Source organism: Natrix helvetica, assembly GCF_964273705.1.
Source record: "Natrix helvetica genome assembly, chromosome: 2".
In the NCBI taxonomy this organism is placed as follows: Eukaryota; Metazoa; Chordata; class Lepidosauria; order Squamata; family Natricidae; genus Natrix; species Natrix helvetica.
In genome coordinates, this window is record NC_138552.1 from 33,171,696 (window position 1) to 33,192,061 (window position 20,366).

At 37.9% G+C, this 20,366-nt stretch overlaps 1 protein-coding gene across 5 annotated transcripts in view; it reads left to right on the forward strand.

The window, feature by feature from the left end:
- Positions 1 to 20,366, forward strand: part of PIK3R1 (phosphoinositide-3-kinase regulatory subunit 1) — a 63,411-nt gene that overhangs the window by 34,119 nt on the left and 8,926 nt on the right. For 2 of the 5 annotated variants that reach the window (XM_081941608.1, XM_081941610.1), the window contains exons 4-12: positions 2,682 to 2,756; positions 4,362 to 4,493; positions 5,408 to 5,609; positions 5,735 to 5,811; positions 17,440 to 17,542; positions 18,010 to 18,108; positions 18,211 to 18,391; positions 19,137 to 19,262; positions 20,199 to 20,341. In XM_081941608.1, coding sequence (XP_081797734.1) covers positions 2,682 to 2,756; positions 4,362 to 4,493; positions 5,408 to 5,609; positions 5,735 to 5,811; positions 17,440 to 17,542; positions 18,010 to 18,108; positions 18,211 to 18,391; positions 19,137 to 19,262; positions 20,199 to 20,341 — 1,138 coding nt within the window. Of the gene's footprint in view, positions 1 to 2,681; positions 2,757 to 4,361; positions 4,494 to 5,407; positions 5,610 to 5,734; positions 5,812 to 13,650; positions 13,991 to 15,796; positions 16,097 to 17,439; positions 17,543 to 18,009; positions 18,109 to 18,210; positions 18,392 to 19,136; positions 19,263 to 20,198; positions 20,342 to 20,366 lie in introns of those variants that run through there. The other 3 variants (XM_081941609.1, XM_081941612.1, XM_081941611.1) reach the window with 3 other exon arrangements.

The following is a 20,366-nucleotide window of genomic DNA, read 5'->3' on the forward strand; positions in this document are numbered from 1 at the left end:
GTTGGATAGCCATTTGTCTGAAACGGTATAGGTTTCCTGCCTAGGCGGGGTTGGACTAGAAGACCTCCAAGGTCCCTTCCAACTCTACTATTGTATTATTGTAAGTTTACCTAAAACAGCTAAGAAACGGACATAAAATAGAAGACAACGTACTTTGCTTAACTGAAGCAAGTTATTTTGTATTTAAGGTTTGACAAAAGAATCTCTTTTATAAAGTCCATCTAAGTTACCTCACATACTTTTATTTTCTTAAGAATGGCACAAACAAGCAAAGTACATAACAAGAGAAGTAGTTCCTATGCCAAGGAATTATTCTTCCTCTCCCTCCCTCGGTCCCTTCCTCTCTCTCCCTCCCTCCTAATCCTATTGTATCTTCAAAACAATGTTGTCTTCTCGTGATTATCTGGACTAATTTTCTTAGCAAGGTTTTTCAAAAGTGGTTTGCCATTGCTTCCTTCCTAGGGCTGAGGGAGAAGAACTGGCTCCTTCATGCCTAAGGCAGGATTTTACAACTATGGTCTCTCACTTTCTAGCCTTAACACTCTACCATACTGTTTCCTCTCCATCAAACTATTTTCACTTTATCTCTTCTTACCTAAATTTAGAACTTACTTTGCTAAGTTTTTCAATTGATACTGAAGTTTTAAAAAAAACTTCCACTATTGGTGATAGTGCAAAGAGCGTAAGGGAGTTGGATGAAATTTCTTAGTATTGTGCTTGCTGCCCACAACTTCTCTTGCGTGGGCCAAGTGTTAAATGGCAACAACCTCAAATACTTCCTTTGATAACAAAATAGCAATTGCGCTACCTTCAACACATACAACACAGCCTGATTTTGTTTTACACTGAACAAGCTATTCACTCCAACTTGCCCTAGGTTTTCTCTATTTCCAAATGTATTATACGAAAAGGTATATGAAGCAAATGTACAGATACATTTTTTGCAGTCGGTTTCTGAAAAACAAAAGGCAAAAAACTCCCACAAGTTATATTCAAAACAACTCCTATAAACTAAAATTAGGCTTTCCAGCTTCTAAGATCAGGGTCTCCCAGGTCTTCCAAACAAATACTCAATGAAAGATGACAGCTTTTCTGAACAAGAAAATGAATGTTCAGAGGCATTCTGTTACGCATCAGTTGAAATATTAGTGCAGGTAGTCCTTTGGCTGTTAAGTGCTGCAGTCATTAAGTGAGGCATCACAGGACACTAGCAATGCTATTTCTGCATTCTCCATTGAGACTGCTTGTCAGGCTCCAGCTGTGTGAAGCACAGTAATGGAAATCATGGGACACCAGAGTGGTGTGACCATTGTAAATGGGAGGGGGGTTATGCCATCATGTTCACGAAATGAAGCAGTTGATAAGAGGATTACAAGTACTGCTGTAGTTACAAAATTATGAATGAAGAAAAAAAAATCACCGAAAGAACAGTCTTGATCATTTCAAATAATGAGATTGCTGCCTAATGCAAAATTTGATTTGATTTGATTTCCTGAATCTGAGCTCCTCAGAAACTACTATAAAAATACTTGATGCAGTCCTCAGTTCCCTTTGCCTTGCAACATTGGATACTTGCAGTTCTACTTTTATATATTACATTTATTCCTTATCCTTTATTTGGGAGCTCAAGGCAGCGTTCTTACTATTCCCATTTTCGACCATAGAAACTAGTCAGGGTATATGGTGCTAGGAGTGATTGGCTCAAAATTGGCCTTCATGCATGTCACAGCAACTAAAGAGTCCTACATTACCTAGGGCCATGGTGGCGAACCTATGGCACATGTGCCAGAGGTGGCACACAAAGCTCTCTCTGTGGGCACGTGCGCCATCGCCAGCTGCTCTTCTAGTTTCCAGCACGCAGCTGATGTTCACAGGTGCTGGAGCGCCAAAAAACAGCCCCAAAACCGGTCTTAAAAACGGCCAAAAATGGCCAAAAAACCAGGCATGCGCACGCTGGCCATCACTCATGCATGCACGATCCAGTTTGGGCACTCGATGCCGAAAAGGTTTGCCATCCCTGACCTAGGTTAAAGGTTCCCAGCCCTTCTGGGTTCATGGACCCGCAATAGCAGCGGTGGAGGGGAAGGGATAATTCTGTATGTAACCTACACATATGCAAATGAAGCTCACCCGCCACGGACTGATACTGGGCCATGGACCAGGAACTGGGGACCCCTGACATACGAGATTGGGTTCTTCTCTTTCATTAAAATGTTGCTATACATAGTTCTCTAAAAATTAAAATAAGGTACAGGAGACTCTAAATAAAATCAAGACCTATTGCAATAGAAAATACCTTACCTTTCCCTTCTAACTAAACTAGTGTAGAATATTATTGTAATGGCTAGAATCTTCAAGTTGTAACTTACAGTAAGATCCTCAGCACTCCTTTTAGGAACTCATAAACTTTAAAGGTTTGGTTCGGGTTCGTTGTTGTTTTTTAGTTGTAATACTTGATTTGGCCTTTCTCAGGTTAGAGATTTTGGATATAAAATTAGATTAATAATGTTACACAAATCAAGAGTTTGCAAGAGTTTGCCATACTGTTCCCGCACAGGAGTGATAGAAAACAGATTCATACAAGAACATGGAGGAAACGTAAACAACTGAAAGTTACACTACAGGAAATTTTTAGCATCACAAACTTAATACGTTCTTTTTCTTTCCTTTCTTTTTTTAAGGTCTGGAATGTTTGTCATTGTATAGATCACAAGGATCAAGCAGCAGTGTTGAATTAAGACAGATTATTGAGTGTGGTAAGCACAACTATTTTCAAAAATCAAACTGGGAAATATTTAATATCTGTGTAATTTGCCTTTCAGACAGCAATGCCATTTATTACATTCAAATTTCATTATATGAGATATATCAAATACTGTGGCAGAAATCGTATTTGTAATAGTGGTTGATGGAAACTTCATTAAATGGGCTAAGGAAGGGGGGGAGAGGTGCTTGTTATTAATGACATTCCAGTAAATTGAAAAGTAGATCATAACAGACCCAAACATAGAATCTTTGAAAATACCACTATCCTTACCAATAAGTTAAAGTTTCTCTCTGTCATATGTATACCGAGGAACTCAGTCACAGTAAAAACACATCATCATTGCAAAAGTCTCTGCAAGCAAGGTTCAAGACATACCACTGGTGGGTTGCAGGCAATACACCCCGGTACAGCCGTACCGGTGCCACCCGCCTGCCCGGTGCCACCCGCCTGCCCGAGCTCCTTACCTGTATTTGAGCTCTTTGGCGCTTCCGCACACAGAGCGCATGGTGCCTGCGCAACGCTCTGCCGAGCAGCTGGAGCGTCGCAGAGGCATCCGAAGAGGTAAGGACGCATGTACGCGCACGCTACGCATGTTCATGTACTGGACGCCGGATCCCCTTGCAACCGTACCAGTTGCAACAGGATCTGGAATCCACGAGTGAGACATACCCAAAAGTACCCACAATCACCTACTGCACAGGGAGTGCTCAACAACTACAATTGGGACCAAAATTTCCATCCTAAACTGTTGCAATCGTAAGTCAATTTGGACCCTGTTGTATGACAATTTCTGTTAAGCGAATCCAGCTAATCCTATGGCCTTTTTTTTTGCTAAAAATCAGCAAAAGCACAATCACATAGCTGCAGGGCATTGCAACTGATCATAAATCAGCATTTTCCAGAATTTATTGAGTGGGGATAGGAAGAAAAATACTGCAAAAAGTGTTATTTACACAGGATTCCCTTCCTAGAAAGAATTCTTGTGAGAGTTAAATGCAGATATTATTCAACACTGCTTGTTGTGGGGAGAACAAAGGAATGTGCATCACAACACACCATTTTGTGCTTTTCTGTCATGAGACATTTATCCAACATTTGGATAAAATGTCAGGTTGCTGTAGATCAGAAATGGGCAATTAATTTTCCCAAGGGGCCACATGAGAAACTGGGATTGATATGGAGGACCTCTATCCTTGCACCCTGCCCGACAGGGACAGCCAAAGGGACAGATGTGTCCCATGGGCCATAAAATGAGCCTCAGTGGTACAGTGGTTAGAGTGCAGTACTGCGGGCTACTTCTGCTGACTGCCAGCTGCCTGCAATTTGGCAGTTAAAATCTCAACCAGGCTCAAGGTTGACTCAGTCTTCCATCCTTCGGAGGTGAGTAAAATGAGGACCCAGATTATTGGGGACAATATTCTGACTCTGTAAACCGCTTAGAGTGGGCTTTAAACCACTGTGAAGTGGTATATAAGTCTAAGTGCTATTGCTAAAATGCCCAGGTCTCATCATTCGTTTCAATATACTTCGCTGAGTGAAGTATAGCTCTTGGCAAAATGTAGTGCATAACATGTTTGTGTCTGTGTTTTTTTAGAGGTTTCTTCAGTGGATTTTGAGGGAATTGAACTTCACATTTTAACAGATGCATTGAAGAGGTACTTTCTCGACTTGCCAAATCCTGTCATTCCAGCATCTGTTTACAATGAAATGATTTCTGTAGCACAAGGTATGTTTATAAATGTTTATTTTGGTAGAGTTGGGGGTTGGAGAATCCTTATTTTTACAGGGCATGCTCATGATGCAACCATTGTGTAATTATTATTTTGGTCTGTTGTGGGATGCTGCTGATGAGTTTTGTTTCTTTTTCCAACGTAATAATGTAAAAGGACATTATTATAACTTCTTCCATTACATGATATACATAAATTGGGATTCTCTGCAGCTAACCTTGTTCTCTGGCATGCATACCTGTAAGACACACATGATTGAAAGTGTATGTGTACATTTTAAAAACCTAATGTACAAAATAGATCTTGGCGTTAAGAACTCCATGTCACTTGGCGAGTATATTATTTGTTCAAATACTGGTTAGCCAATCAAGGATTCGTATGTAGAAAAAGCTAATTGTTAACCTTTTATCTGTATGCACAAGGTAAATGTATTAGCTAGACATGATTCTGAAGTCCATTTGCAATTTGGGATGCAGTGCAATAAAGACTTAGAGTTAAGGTTTGTCTCTTCATTATGGATGCAGACCGTGTATTTAACCTTTTCAGTTTTCAAATTCAAGTTGCTCATTATGGGGACAGGATACAACTTTCAAAATTAGAATTGCTTTCTTGAGTCTTATCAGCTACATCTCAGAAATTACTCAGTCACATGAGGCGAAGGGGAGATTTCTGCCAGCATTAACTGAATGTTTAGTGGTTTTCATCTAATTATATTTCAGTTTCAATTTGACTTTGATATAATTGATTTTTTTCCTATCCACGCTTGCTTAATTTTTCATTGTTGTAAGGAAAAGTGTTTTAGTTTACATTAAAGGGATTGATGTCTTCTTGCAAAGTCGATGCTTTTCCATGGCTGTTTAGAACAATTGCTGGTGATTTAAAGTCGACAAGGATTTTTTTTCCCTCCCAGAAGCACAGAACTCAGAAGAATATGCTCAAGCGTTGAAAAGACTCATCAGATCTCCTAACATACCTCAACAGTATTGGCTCACACTCCAGTATCTCCTTAAACATCTCGCTAGACTTTGCCAGGTCTCTACCAAAAACGCTTTAAATGCAAAATCTCTGGCTGAAATTTTTAGCCTTTTGCTGTTCAGATCTCCAATAGCCAGGTAAGATACGTGTTCCTGAGTCTTGATAATTACAAATTTTTCTTCAATGACAATCATAATTTTTTTCCTTCCAACTTTTTTTATTTTACTGTAACACAGTCATTTTTCTCGTTATTTTTTTACAGCTCGGACAGTGATCAACATATAAAAATAATGGAAGTGTTAATTACAAGTGAACTGAATGAGAGACAACCTGCACCAGGTAAGAAAACATGTATTTTGGAAACTTTTTGAAGTTGCCGTCTTTGTTTTCTTTTGCATCCAATGACTGCTACATTTGATGAAGTTTATGTCAGATGGGATGCATTTTAAGAATAATATATTTAATTGCAGCCTGATATTTTTTTTTGGCTAATATTTGATGTTCTTTTGCCTATCGCTTTTTAATTTGGTACATAGCAAAGATTTCTTTGCTTCTTTGAACAGTTAGGTGTTTGTAATAGTGTGCAGAAGGGAAATAGCAAGGACTCTACTAAAAGTTGTTTTTCTCATAATACTAGCAGCAAGTGCATCTTGGCACAAGATAGTTCAAAGCTGTAGCACATAACCCCTCTGTAAGCTATGTGGAGAATAAAAACTGCGCCAGGTATCTGTCGGATATGTTGGACTGTGTCGAATGGTAAAGCCATTTTACATGGTATGTGAAGATTGTGTATTTCCTGCTAGTCTGGTTTAGATTTATCACCCAAATACAATTTGAGTGTGAATATATCCCAACTTAAAGTCAACAACATGGTCTTTATTAGTTGTTTTACAATAATGTTGCAGTGAATATGTGTTTTCTCATGGATGTGGCTTTAAACAAATTGCCATAAATATTTGTTCAGTACTTAAGAACACAACAGTAACTGCTAGTAGACTTCATATTTGGTGTAGCACAGAGGAGTAATGTAAGTTGAATTCAAATAAGTTCTTTGACTTGAACTTCCTAGATAGCCATGTAAAAGCTTTAAAGTTTTTGCAATGCCATCCTAAGACTGTTGTTCTTGCACAATGGCAAAGAACTTGCTTAAATTAGGGTTAGCAGCTGATATTCTGAGTTGTCTGAATACTAGTCCTTATGTAACTCAAAAATACACAGGGGGAACATCGGCATATTTAGTGAACCCTTCAGTTTATAGAAGTTCAACAATCCTTAGGAGGAAAAACTGTTATATAACCAGGGAGAGGTGTAGAATGGCAGATACTACCCAGAGGTGTAGAAGGGCAGATACATTATGAGGTGCTTCAAATGATTGCATACTGCAGTTTCTTGTCATTGATTTCATCAATTTTACATTTTTGTTACCAATTAGCACATTTCAGTAGAAACATTTGTATATGAAATAATAGGCTCCCTTTGCCACAAATGCAATGCATAGAAAACATACAGAACTTAGCAAAAGATGTCACATTTTATGGCATAAACGTGTCTTTAGCTGATTTTTTTGAGCGTCAAACATAAACGTGTCTTTATCTCATTTACTTGTTTGCAAAATGATTTTCTTAAAAGCGGAACTGAGGTTTGATTGATTTTAGGGAACAGTAGTAATTTGTTAATTACAAGTATATATATGTATTTGTGTTGCAACCACTGGTATGCCATATATATATGTGTTGTATTTGTGCTGATAAATAAATAAAGGGAGACTAGTATAGATCTATTTCAAGCTATTTAGCTCTCATCAGCTAGCCATACCCTTACTGGGATTCGAATTGGGCATACCAGGGGTTGTAACACAAATACATACGTGCGTGCGTGCGTACGTACGTACATACATACATACATACATACATACATACATACATACTTGTGTTGCAGATTTTAATAGTGGCCAAAAATTTGTAGAGGAATCATAGGGATTATTTTAATTGTATATACGAAATAAATACAATCCATTAATTAACTCAACAAAAAATCTTGATTAATTGAGCAACTTGTTTTTATTAATGCTAACAATATAGATGGTAATAAAATTGAAGATGCCCCATGTGGTCCTGATAGGGATTATATCATATGCTGCCATAATAGCAATAGAATTTAGATATACAGTATACAGCTTCACAGTGCTTTACATCCAGTGGTGGGTTCCAGATCTCATTGCAACCGATACGGTTGCAACGGGGCCCGGCGTCCTCCACATGAACGCACGCGCAGCACCACATACATCTTACCGTCCAGCTCCTCGGCGGAGTATTGTGCAGGCGTTGTATGTGCCGCGCGGAAGCACCGAAGACTTTAAAGACAGGTAAGGAGTGCAGGTGGGTGGGTGGAGCACCACACCAGAATGGTACCTGGTGCTTTGGACAGGCTCTGGTACCCCCATACTGGGGCGTACCCCCTGCAACCCACCACCGTTTACATCCCTCTCCAAGCAGTTTACAGAGTCAGCATATTGCCCCCAACAATCTGGGTCCTCATTTGGCCAGCCTTGGAAGGTTGGAAAGCTGAGTCAATCTTGAGCCTATAAGAATAGAACTGCCAAATTGCTGGCAGCTGGCAGTCAGCAGAAATAGCCTCCAGTTCTGCATTGTAACCACTGCGCCACCCTGGCTCAATACTAATAGTTTTTCTCAAATCAGACAGTGTTTAGTGAGACCTTAAACTCTGCTTTGTGATGTATTCTTTAAATTATACTTTTCTTCTCTGCTAAGTGTTCTTATTTTGTGGACAGGAAAGTATTTAAAAACAGGTCAGATTATTGGTTTATATAATAAAGTTGTGGTCCACAATTGCCTCAGTTTTCAGACAAAAGTGTTTCTAAACCCTACTGGACTGGTTAGGTATCCTTCAACATAGGAAAGTTAGAAAGTTAGAATATGTGAAAACACAAATAAAGGAGTTCCATCAAGATGGTGAATACTTTTTAGCCTGCTTTTTTGGCCTACTCTCTGGACTCCAAATTCTTCTTTCTTAAACTACAATGTATCCAATACAGTTTAACTAGTACAGGATTTTTAACTAACTACTGAATATGAGCATAAAACTTAGGTGAGAAATCTATGTTAGTACACAGTAAATTAAGAAAGGCATACATATGAGTCTTTTAAAAAATACTATGTATAATATATATTTTATGAGAACTTTGGCCAAAAGGAGCAAAGAAAAACCCTCTCCCCAAAGATTAAGTTGTGCAGACCTTTCTAGAATAAGCTCTTTGAAACCAGTTGCATTTGCTTTGTGTAAGTACACCTAGAATGCCCTATCAGGAACTATAAAAAGTAAAGGTAAAGTTTTCCCTTGCACATATATGCTAGTTGTTCCCAGCCTAGGGGCAGTGCTCATCTTTGTTTCAAAGCCGAAGAGCCAGCCCTGTCTAAAGACGTCTCCATGGTCACGTGGCCGGCATGACTAAACGCCGAAGGTGCACGGAACACTGTTATCTTCCCACCAAAGGTGGTCCCTATTTTTTTACTTACATTTTTACATGCTTTCGAACTGCTAGGTTGGCAGAAGCCGGGACAAGTAACGGGAGCTCACTCCATTACGCAGTGCTAGGGATTCGAACCACCGAACTGCCAACCTTTTTGATCGACAAATTCTGCATTTTAGCCCCTTAGCCCCTGTATTGGAAATACATAGGTGTAAATCGATGCTTGTTCTGTAACAAATTAGTGGTTAGGCCCCCGGCAAGAAAGCAGAAAACTGTGAATTCAAGTCCTGCCTTAGCCATGAAAGCCAGCTGAATGACTTAATCACTCACTCACTCCCAGCCCAACTCCCCTCACAGGTTGGTTGTTGTGGTGAAAGTAGGAAGAGGAATGTTTATGTTTGCTGCCTTGAGTTATTCGTAAAAATATTAAAGGTGGGAAATGAATGAATAAATAACTGAGTGAAGAGAAGATATTATGGTAATTAAATGAAGATATGACATATTTTATAATAGAGAAATATTAAAGACAAATATCAGTATCAACATGAATCATAAGTCATTTGTGCTTAGAATCTAATGTATTCGACATTACATCATTCCAACCCCTTTATTCAACTTGAAGCTAATCAGTATTACAATATTTGTCCAGCAGAGGGCTCTCTTTTTTAGTGAATAATAACCAAGTCGCATGCGTTGTAATATAATTCAGTACTAAATTTAGCACTGCAGTTTGCATGAGAGGCTTGTTATTCTTTAATATCAATTGTAGATAGAATCACTGAAGCAGCCACAGTTGAATGTTAGACCCTGTGTACTCATTCAGTTTCTGCTTGAGAATTGTCATCAAATGTCGAAAGTCTGCCTTTTACAGCACTTAATAAAAGGGGGGGGGGGGGGAGGAAGCAGAAATCACAAGCTAGTTCCTCCATGCAATAACCTGACTTTACTCTCCTATGTGTGCGGAGCTATATAAAAGGGTTGCCTCTAGTAATGGGAGGGCTAGACTGGGGGCCCATTAAATACCACCTCCAATTATAACACTCCAGATAAAATCTATGCAAACTCTTCCATGAATAATTAAACATAACATGGAACAATTTCTTATCTTTGGGATGTTGCAATCACTATTTTTTTTTATTGCAATGAATTTACAAATATTTAGATTTGGAAGTAGTCGCTTCTTTCTTCCTCCCAGCAAAAGTTGGTTGCTAATCAGTTTGTTGTCTGCTAAGTACCATGAAGATGGAGTAATTGTGGATTTCCCACTCCTGATTAAAGTCTTAGCCAAGATTGGAGCTAAATAAATAGCGCTTTTCTGCTATTAAGAGGAAATATAAAATGAGCAGCCTCGTTAGTTATGTTGCTGCTGCCTTGTGGGAAGTGCCAGAAGGTTATTTAATCCGCGGTTATCCAATTTTTCTGTCACCAAAAGTGAAAAAATTCAAAATGTGTGAAAAGATCATGTTTGTGGAGAATTTGTGTCTGTCCGGTATAGCTCATTTATTGCTGGAGAATGGTAGACTACGGTATATGTAGGGCAGGACTCTTCCAAGTATTGCATAGCATAGTGTTACAAAAGATGTTAAATATAGTTATAGATTGTAGTCAAAGTTTAAAAATCAAATAACATTAAAAAGCTCACTCTTAAGGCTTGATATTTTTTTAAAAGTAAGAAAATAAACATGGTTGTCCAAATTGTTCTATTTCTACTGGTGGGCTTCATTAGGAGCCGAGAAGGAAAAAGAAAACCAAATGATAATTAGGTCTATAAGCTAGCAGTCATGTTAGAGGACAAGAATCCAAGTCAGTTTGGCTGCAGGGCAGGAACTCAATGTCCATACCTATAATAATCAATCCATTTTTGGGGAAAATCCAAAGGAGAATTACTACCAGAGAAATAGTGATAGAAATGACTGAAGTTTGGTAAATGGGTCCTTCGTCAATCAATAAGAGTGCTGATTCATGACCAGCCAATCTGGTGCTTAGGAATCGAGGGCATGGCAGTATAAGAAAACAAAAATTAATGACTTAATAGCTGGCTATTAGCAACCAAAATTAACAACTAATTATTTAACAACTAAAAGTTATACACAACCAGGAACCATATAAATGCAAGGCACAAACCAGACCAGTCCATATATTTTGGAGAGAGAAAAGTTCCCCAATGATGGACTCCAGCATGAGCCACAAAACGTGGAAAAATAAATTTTTGGTCCCACTGACCGACTCAGATTGGATTCTGCAACATTATCCTGGGATACGTATATTTATCTTCGCTCTTGAGAATTACTACCATATAACATAAGTCTTCTGTTGTCAATGTCAAGAATAGTTTGGGCATCTCTTTTCTCCTGAATTATTTATTAAGTATGCGTATGCAGACCCTGCCATAGCGCAGGAATAGCGTTAGGAAGAAGATTTATTAAGTGGGCGTATGCATGGATGTAAGGTGCATGGATGCATGGTGGCTCAGTGGCTAAGCTGAGCTTGCCAATCAGAAAGGTTGGCAGTTCGGTGGTTCAAAACCCTAGCACTGTGTAACAGAGTGAGCTCCCGTTACTTGTCCCAGCTTCTGCCAATCTAGCTGTCAGCGTTCCAAATATCATGCAGAATTAAATCATTGTCCAAGGCAAAGTGATCCTTAAAACTCCAATTTAATAAGACAGGCATGTTGGCATTATGCTGTTGAATTTCAACTCTAACGTACATCCGGTGAATTCACCCAGTTAAAAGTTCATCATCTATCCCCACACCCCATAATTCATCACATGGTCCAATCTTCATCCTCCACGCTGGCATGTACACCCCTCTTCTTCCGGCCAGGTGTCGAGGTGCGGAGACAAAAGACGACCTTGAGCTTCTAAGAAATCCATAACAATACATTCCACAATCCTACTCCTTTCTATTCCCCCCTCCCAACTACTATACCAATGAAACAGCATAATATATATATATATGTTTTAAATATGTGGCAGGCCAAAGATCCTAAAAGGAACAGAATTACAGGCCTGACACTAGCATTTCGAAAGCATGTAAAAATGCAAGTAGAAAAATAGGAACCACCTTTGGTGGGAAGGTAATAGCGTTCCGTGCGCCTTTGGCGTTTAGTCATTCCGGCCACGTGACCATGGAGACGTCTTCAGACAGCGCTGGCTCTTCCGCTTTGAAACAGCGCTGGCTTTGAAACTGAGATGAGCATCGCCCCCTAGAGTCAGGAATGACTAGTACATATGTGCGAGGGGAGCCTTTACCTTTTATGCATGTATGTATGTGTGTATTTCTCTCTCTCCTCATACAGTTTTTCAAAAATTATTCCCCAAATTTCCTTTTCATAACTCCTACCTTTTAATATTCTGGAACTGACATACTGTGTTTATTCTCTGCCTCCATTTCTTCTTCAGTATGTCAAGCCAAAGGCATAGTCAGAGGAGCAAGAGGTGGAAGTTTTTCTAGAAAGCAAAAGCACAGCTGGGAGAATACTTTTCTGGGATGTTCTCCTTCAGCAGCCATTACAACCGTATCGTTCTCTACCGTGCCTTGAGTGGATGTTAAGAGCAGAATGTCCCAAAGCATAATATGTAAAGAAAGAAGGAAAATAATGTTTAATTTCCAAAGAATATTTGTCGGTTTGCCAAGAAAAAAAAGAGAGACAGAAGAAAAAGGAAACCAAATAAAATCCGCTCATTAAGTCGTAAAATAAAATTGTGCCACAAGACTAATGGATTTATAGATGCTTAGGTACTTAGGGTGTGCCTGGCTGGCTGATACAGGCACTTCTATAATATTTCTGCCCTCCCCTCCCCCTACTACCTTTCTGTTGTCAGGCTGTAAGAGAATTTCTTATTTTAATGAAAGTTTGTGGGTTCAAAATCCATTTATATTGTTCTTAGGAGGGTAAGCAATTCCTTGTTCAACTTTTCTATCCAGATATAGTGAAACGGATTTGATCAAATGACATTCATTTTAAAATCTTTATCTTGCACAGTGCTATCGCTCGACCAAAATAATGCCCTTGTTCAGGGATCTTACTTACGGCATATCTGCTTGAGAACAAGCCCCATTGGCCACCATGGGAAGTATTTGCAAATAAAGATGCACAAGGTTTTTCTTTATGTGACAAAAGAAATGTGGAGGCTGAAGCTAGGAAGAGGTCGGGCAGGAGTTAGACTTTAAGTTGATTTTAAATTGACTCAGTGGTTATATGGCTTTGTTTGGGGGAGTCCTCAAACAGCACCTGTCATTGTGGTCCACTGTGGAAGGTGGTGTCGTGAATGCTAAAGAGCTTCTGGATTTGTGGGCTTTTTGAGGCACAAAACTTTACAAGAAGGGCTTTCATTCTATCTCTCTCCCCCCACCCCCCCTCCTGAATTAGCTTAGCCACTTCCTGTATTTGGCTGCTCATAATGCTTTTCTTGACAGTCTCCTTCAACACTGCACACGGAGCAGCTGGTTATAGAAACTGTTTTAAGGCTACTCACAATGGTCTTCTCATTTGCTTGGCTAAATTGAGAGACCGGTTTGTCTTGCATTGGCCACTTGTTAGCCGGTGACAACTCTGACTTTGACTCCAGCTCCCCTCCCCCACCTGAAATCCCTTGCTCAGCAAATATTTGAACCTGCCCAAGTTAATCATGAAACTGAGATCTTTATCTTGGAGAGACGTGCAAGCTACAGAGGACTTTTTTTAAAAAAAAAGAAAAAAAAAGGCCAGCTAAATTCAGTGATGAAACAGAAATGGGCTGATAGTCTCAGCAAGAACAGAGATTGATTCTTTCCGAAGGGGAAAAGACATGGAGCTTTCTGATTCTACTCCCTGCAGCTTTTTCTTCTGGATTTACCAAGCAGAAGAATTGATTACAGTTTTCGAGATAACTTCTTCCTAGTTGTTTCAGAGAAGATTTGAATCCAAGGGAAGCCTGATTTAATTTGTATTTTAATCTGTGAAGCTGAGCTGAAACTGCATTCAGTCTGGAATTTTCAGGTTGTGTGATATACAAGGGTGAATGTGCACCATGCATAGTATGCAAAGTAAGTAATTCCTGTTTAAATTTGAAGTAATGAGAGAGAGAGAGAGAGAGAGAGAGAGAGATAAACTGATTCTTTAAAGGAAGGAACTCTGGTAGATGTGTGTGTGTGTGTGTATGGATTTACATATACATGGATATTTCTCAATCTTTGTCACCATGAGAATAATATATGCTGCAGCCAAGGAGACTGAATAGTTGTGCTTTAATAGTCAAAATGTGTTTTAATGAAAACATATGCTGGAACTGTGGAAAATCACTGGTTTGTCAGAATCTTGCTCTTTCTGGTTTGCCATGTGATGTCATAGCAAGCTAGACTAGTTTGGGTTAAGAAGTAACTTGATCATACAAGCGCAACTGTCCAGAATTTAGCCAGTTGTATAATTTTAGCAAGAAAATGCTCTTCTTTCACCTGTAAAATGTATTTTGTTGAAACCTACCTAAGGGAAATACAATGAGAAAGAAATCACCGATTAATGGTTAATTGTGTTGCTTTATATCTCACGCAACCTATGTAAGCAATGTGCTTTGGCAGCAGAGCTATTTGGATAGCAGGTGGGCTAAACCCCTAGCTTCACTGTTTGAGCTTGTGTCTGGGATTCTCTGAAGTGTCCTGTTACTTGAAACAAGTGGAAGGAATCTCTGGTGTCCATCCACCTAACTGGACAGGGAAAGCAGCTTCAAGGTGGGCTTAAGCATGGTTGCAGTAGCGTAATGAGTTTGGAGGTGCATTCGTCAATATGGTGCTATAAGTATGCAGTTACAAAATGTTGGTTCTTTCAGAAGATAAAAATGGGTCACAGGATGATTCTTATATGCAGTGCTTTGATTGTAAAATTCATGGCTGTGGCAGGACAGAACTGTAACAATACCAGTGCAATCATTTGTGTGGCAGTACTTGAGTTCAATACTCTCCCTGTCTGGCCTTCTTCATATGTGAAACTATGCTATATATTCAAAATACAACTCACGACGAGTTGTACGATATGAGAGACTTTTCTGAAGGCTAGAGAACAATTTTTTTTTTTTTAAAAAGAACTTTGCTTTGCTTTAGCTGAGAGATTTTTCTTGGGGAAACATGAAGTCTGATAAACTGAGGATCACAAAGACCTTTTTGTTTTAAGAGTGGCAAAAGTGTGCAAATTATGGAATCAAGTCAGCTAAATCCATGCAAACCAAGTACACTGGAAGAGCATTTTCTCGTTTCCCCAAACATTTACGGGAATTGGCATTGAGTGGTTGGGTTCCCCTCCCCCCCCTTTCTGCAGCTGAGGCTTTTTTTTGTTCTTTTTAAAAACAAAGCTGTTTGGAATATTAACTCCTAAAGCAATTGAAATATTCTGCAAATAATGACATACGTCGATCCTGCCTAGAAACAAATGACACCTTAAGAACATTTTATTAGGATAAAGCTTATTCAAAACCAAACATCCATAAAATAGGCATTGGGCAATACCTCTTGAGATTTCTGCTTTCTCTCTTTTTCTTTAAAAGCGCCACCGTCAAAGCTAAACAATGCCCTGACATTGCATTGCTGTGTCTAGAAGGGAAGTAGCTCTCCATCCACCAAGAATCCCACAGTAGTTGTGAAAGAGAAGGCTTCCTGCTGCAGCATATCACCCTTTGTCAACCTGCCAGGAGTGGAATGTACCAAATGCCAGACAGAAAAGATTAAGGGGGAGGGGGGGGGAAATCTGTGTAAACTGAGAAACCTTCTCAGTCTTCTTTTTTTCCTTTTTCTTTTTAAATAAATAAGATCAGTTGCCGATCATTAGTGCCTGCACTTTCTGAAATGACAATTGTTATAAGATTAACAATGAATAACAAAAATGATGAAATAGGAGTGGTCCAGTGACATTATTTTTGACATGATTGGCTGGGGATTATGATGTAATAGGTTACAGTGCAGCCCCTTGGAGGTTTTAAAATGAATTCCAAGACACCATTACAAAAAGATCCTGACTGTTTCATTTTAACTGAGCTTTCTTGCTGAAAGTCACACAAATGTACAACACAGTCTGGAACATGGAAGAGGTGGACCTAGAGTATCCTAGGACAGATGTAAATTGTGGCACAGACTTGATTTTTTACATAGAAATGGATCCACCAGGTAATGGCAATACTGTACTGCAGCATTATGATTGAAAAGGCAAGCATATCCTGAATGTTAACAGTTGCTGTTATTAGAGCAGGGTGGAATGTTTCGGAGGGATTTTGTGATAATTGCTCAGTTGTATTTAGTGCATAGGAAAAGGGGGTCTGTGCAAATGTCTTTTTTCCGTGTTAGATGAAATTGCAATTGTTGTATGTTCCTGTTTTAGTTTCGTTCTTTCACCTGTGGGTCTGTGGTTATACAGAAAAGGGGGTACTGTTTTCTGCATCATGATTGACTCGGAATGCAATCAGGGGGCTTTTTTTTAAAAAAAGCTAGCATTTAAAATTATTAGTCACTGTTAGAGTTTATTAGATGCGATCCTGTTTTATCTGCAAGCATTTAGCACAGGATGAGCAGATTGTTAACCTCTCCTTAAACCTCTGAAAATGCAATTGTCATTTAGATTTGTACGCTTCACAAATGTGTTCAGTGGGCAAAGGCATGAGTGAACTTTAATGAGTGAACTTGATGTTTATGTATTTTTTAAAAACATGATCCCTTTTAGCCGATAAGCCAGGGAATGCTGCAGTATTTTTTTTTGCCACCCACGGCTGTATGTATGTATGCAGCCTTGACATTGAGCAACAGAGAAGTATGTGGCTTGAATCAGTCTTGCCATTTGAAAGAATTTTATCCTACAGGCAGCTCAGATTAAGGCAAGGGATAGCTGTCACAGGCTGGTTCCTTGAAGTGTTTGGGGGCAGCAGATTATGAAAGGAGGCATAAGAGATCCAGGCAGTGTGTTAAATTATGTAGTATACTGATGATTTGCTGATTTGTTCTTAAACCACAGCAGGGTTGGAGTTGATAGCAAAGCAATTCCTCCTGGGTAATTAAATTGGGGAAGGACGGCTTAAAACATAATTGTATTATATAAAGTGATGCACAAAGAAATTAATAACAAAGGATGTGGCATGAAGAGGAGGCTAACTTCATCTATGCATTTGGAAGTCTAAATTGTGTTCTGTTCTATGTGGAGGGGGGAGGGGCTCTTGACTTGGAAGCATAAGACGGTCAGACAACAGAGGCTGCAGTCTTATACCCAGGAAAAAGAAATCACTTCCAACTGTGATAAATTAGTTGTTGTTTTTTTTAAAAAAGAAATTAATTTTTCACGCATGCTATTTGGACTGGTTAATGACAAGTTGAAAACTATGGCAGACAACAACAAAAAAATGAAAATTCAACTTGCAATAATTTAATAGATGTAAATTAAACATAGTTTCATTAAAGCATTTAAAATTATATTGCCTGCAGGCTATATAGCTAAGCTATTTTCTTTTTAAATTTCATTGCAGCATTGCCTCCAAAGCCTACAAAACCTAACACTGTAACAAATAACGGTATGAATAATAACATGTCTTTGCAAGATGCTGAATGGTACTGGGGAGATATTTCAAGGTGAGACAAAAAATATATCTTTTATCGTGGTTGATTATGCATACATGTGTTTAACCTGCACTATATTGTGATAGGTTTAAAGCATTTGTACTACAGCTTCTGATATCTGGACACACACATTGCCAAGAATATAAAATAACAAGAGATTCATTAAACATTTCTATGCTATTTTGCAAGCATGTCCAGAATAGATACATCGAGCTAGATTTTTACATCTAAAACTTGCTATGTTAATACACAAGATTAGAAATACAAAACATATCTATCCTTTCCCTCTTTTCTTTTGTGCATATGAGTTACCATCAAACTCTTCTATAATAGAATTTTTTGAGAAAAAAGAATAGTTCCATTATAATAACTCAAAAATTCCAGGGTTTACCTTGCAAGCAGAAAAAGTAGGAAAGTTATACAAAAGGGCGCTCTTTCTTGAGAACATTAAATCTGAGGTTGCTTTTGGTCCCTAATAGGGAAGAAGTCAATGAGAAACTTCGTGATACTGCTGATGGTACATTCCTGGTACGAGATGCCTCCACCAAAATGCATGGTGACTACACTCTCACACTAAGGTAAAAACAGCTGAATCGGTATCACCTTTACATCACACTGCAGAAGAAAAAAAAATAATCATGAATGTAGCTGAGTCTCTTTTTTTTTTCTGAACTTTACAGGAAAGGAGGAAATAATAAATTAATAAAAATCTTTCATCGAGATGGGAAATACGGTTTTTCAGATCCATTAACATTCAATTCTGTGGTTGAGCTAATAAACCACTATCGAAATGAATCTTTAGCTCAATATAATCCAAAACTGGATGTAAAATTACTTTATCCAGTATCCAAATATCAACAGGTAACATATGCATCTTATTCCCTTTCTTTTTGCCGCATGAATAGTAATGAATTATATAAAACCTTAAATTATATGGATGTGGCATAAATCCTTAAAGTTAATGCTGTGGAAATTATACCGAAAAATGCGTGAACAAATAGTCCCACTGTGGAAATTACACTGAAATTCTGCAAATAATTCTTATGTTTAAAATTCATATGTTCAGTTTATTGGAAGTGAATTCTGGGTTCCTGCCTAGAAGAAAAATATCATGAAATATTTACTAAGGTAATAACCAAGGAAGATTTTTGTTGTTGCTTTTGTTTTTGCAAGTTGTTAGCTGATACAGCTTCACACCTGGAATACATATAGTGTGAAGGATGCTGAATGAGAAATTATCTTTCTTTGTTGCTAATTATAAGCTAATTTGTATAAGATGCCCAATTCCACAGTGACCACTATTAATTTTTAGTAGCAAATAAACAAAATTGCATGAACAAAATTGTTCACATGCAATAACTTATTAGTCTAATAAACCCATACATTTATCTCATAGCAAGAGAAGTTCTGGAGCTCTGCTTGTGGTGGCAGCATTATAAGTAATGGCTTATGTTCTGTGAAGAAACTATTTTACAAGCTTTAACGTGATCATTCTTTTGCAAATTATGGATTATTATTTGATTGATTGCTGCTTTATGAAAAGTGTTACTACTGTAAGAAAGGGTCTGCTTTCATTGAATGTATTTCCATATATTTATCCTCCTAGGATCAAGTAGTTAAAGAAGATAGTATTGAAGCTGTTGGAAAGAAATTACATGAATATAATATTCAGTTCCAAGAAAAGAACAGAGAATATGACAGACTCTATGAAGATTATACAAGAACATCTCAGGTTAGCAGTGTTGAATGTCAATTACAATTTAAAATATAAAGTAGTTCATCCAGTAGACCCATTAATCCAGTGAATTTCAGTTTGATAGAGTTTGAGGCTAAATCTTGACCTTTCAGTTTCAAATTTAAAAACAGCATGGTTTGAAGCAAGATTAGGCTTGATTAATAGTGCTAAACCATCCAAATATTACTGATGTATTGCTATGTTCTGGAACAGCAACTCCAGCAGTAAAACAGTAATAAATGTTTTCTTTAAAATCAGGTACGCTATAACCACAGAAAATGTAATGGCTTAGAATTATTTAGATGAAGTGTTCACACAGTATGTTCACAATATAACAATATATTAAAAGTATATTGTAAGTTATCTCTGTATAAATACAAATATGTAGACCTATTTAAATTATAGAAGTGCAGTGATCTAAAGAATTATTTAAAGTATTTTGATAACATTTTATCTAAGGTATTCCTTGAATGCTTACATTCTGTATACATGTTCTATATAGAGATTAGTTTTCAAGGCCAATGATTTAAAAAGTAAGATGGTTAATGAGGCATCCATCAGCGGAAAGAGGAACTATAAAAGTAGAAAATGCTTTGTGGGAATAGCACATCCTTTCCATGCAGAATATTGTGGGCTCAATCTATACTATTTCCAATCAGGTCTGGAAAAAACTAGACTAAAATCTTGGAAAGATACCTCTTGTTGTAGAAGATAATAGTAAACTAATAAATACTATACAAGACATCTTTTTCAGTCCTATCCTTTAGTGCAGGGGTGTCCAAACTTGGGAACTTTAAGACTTGTGGACTTTAACTCCCAGAATTCCCCAGCCAGCCATACTTTCTTTTTAAAAATCATTATCATAAAAATATTAAAGTATTACTCAATTAGTTACTTTTAAAGTATTATTAAACAGTTTTTAATTCTATCCAGGAAATTCAAATGAAAAGAACTGCTATTGAAGCATTTAATGAAACCATAAAAATATTTGAAGAACAGTGCCAAACGCAAGAAAGATACAGCAAGGAATATATTGAAAAGTTCAAACGGGAAGGAAATGAAAAAGAAATACAAAGGTGAGTCAAAAGTATATATATATTT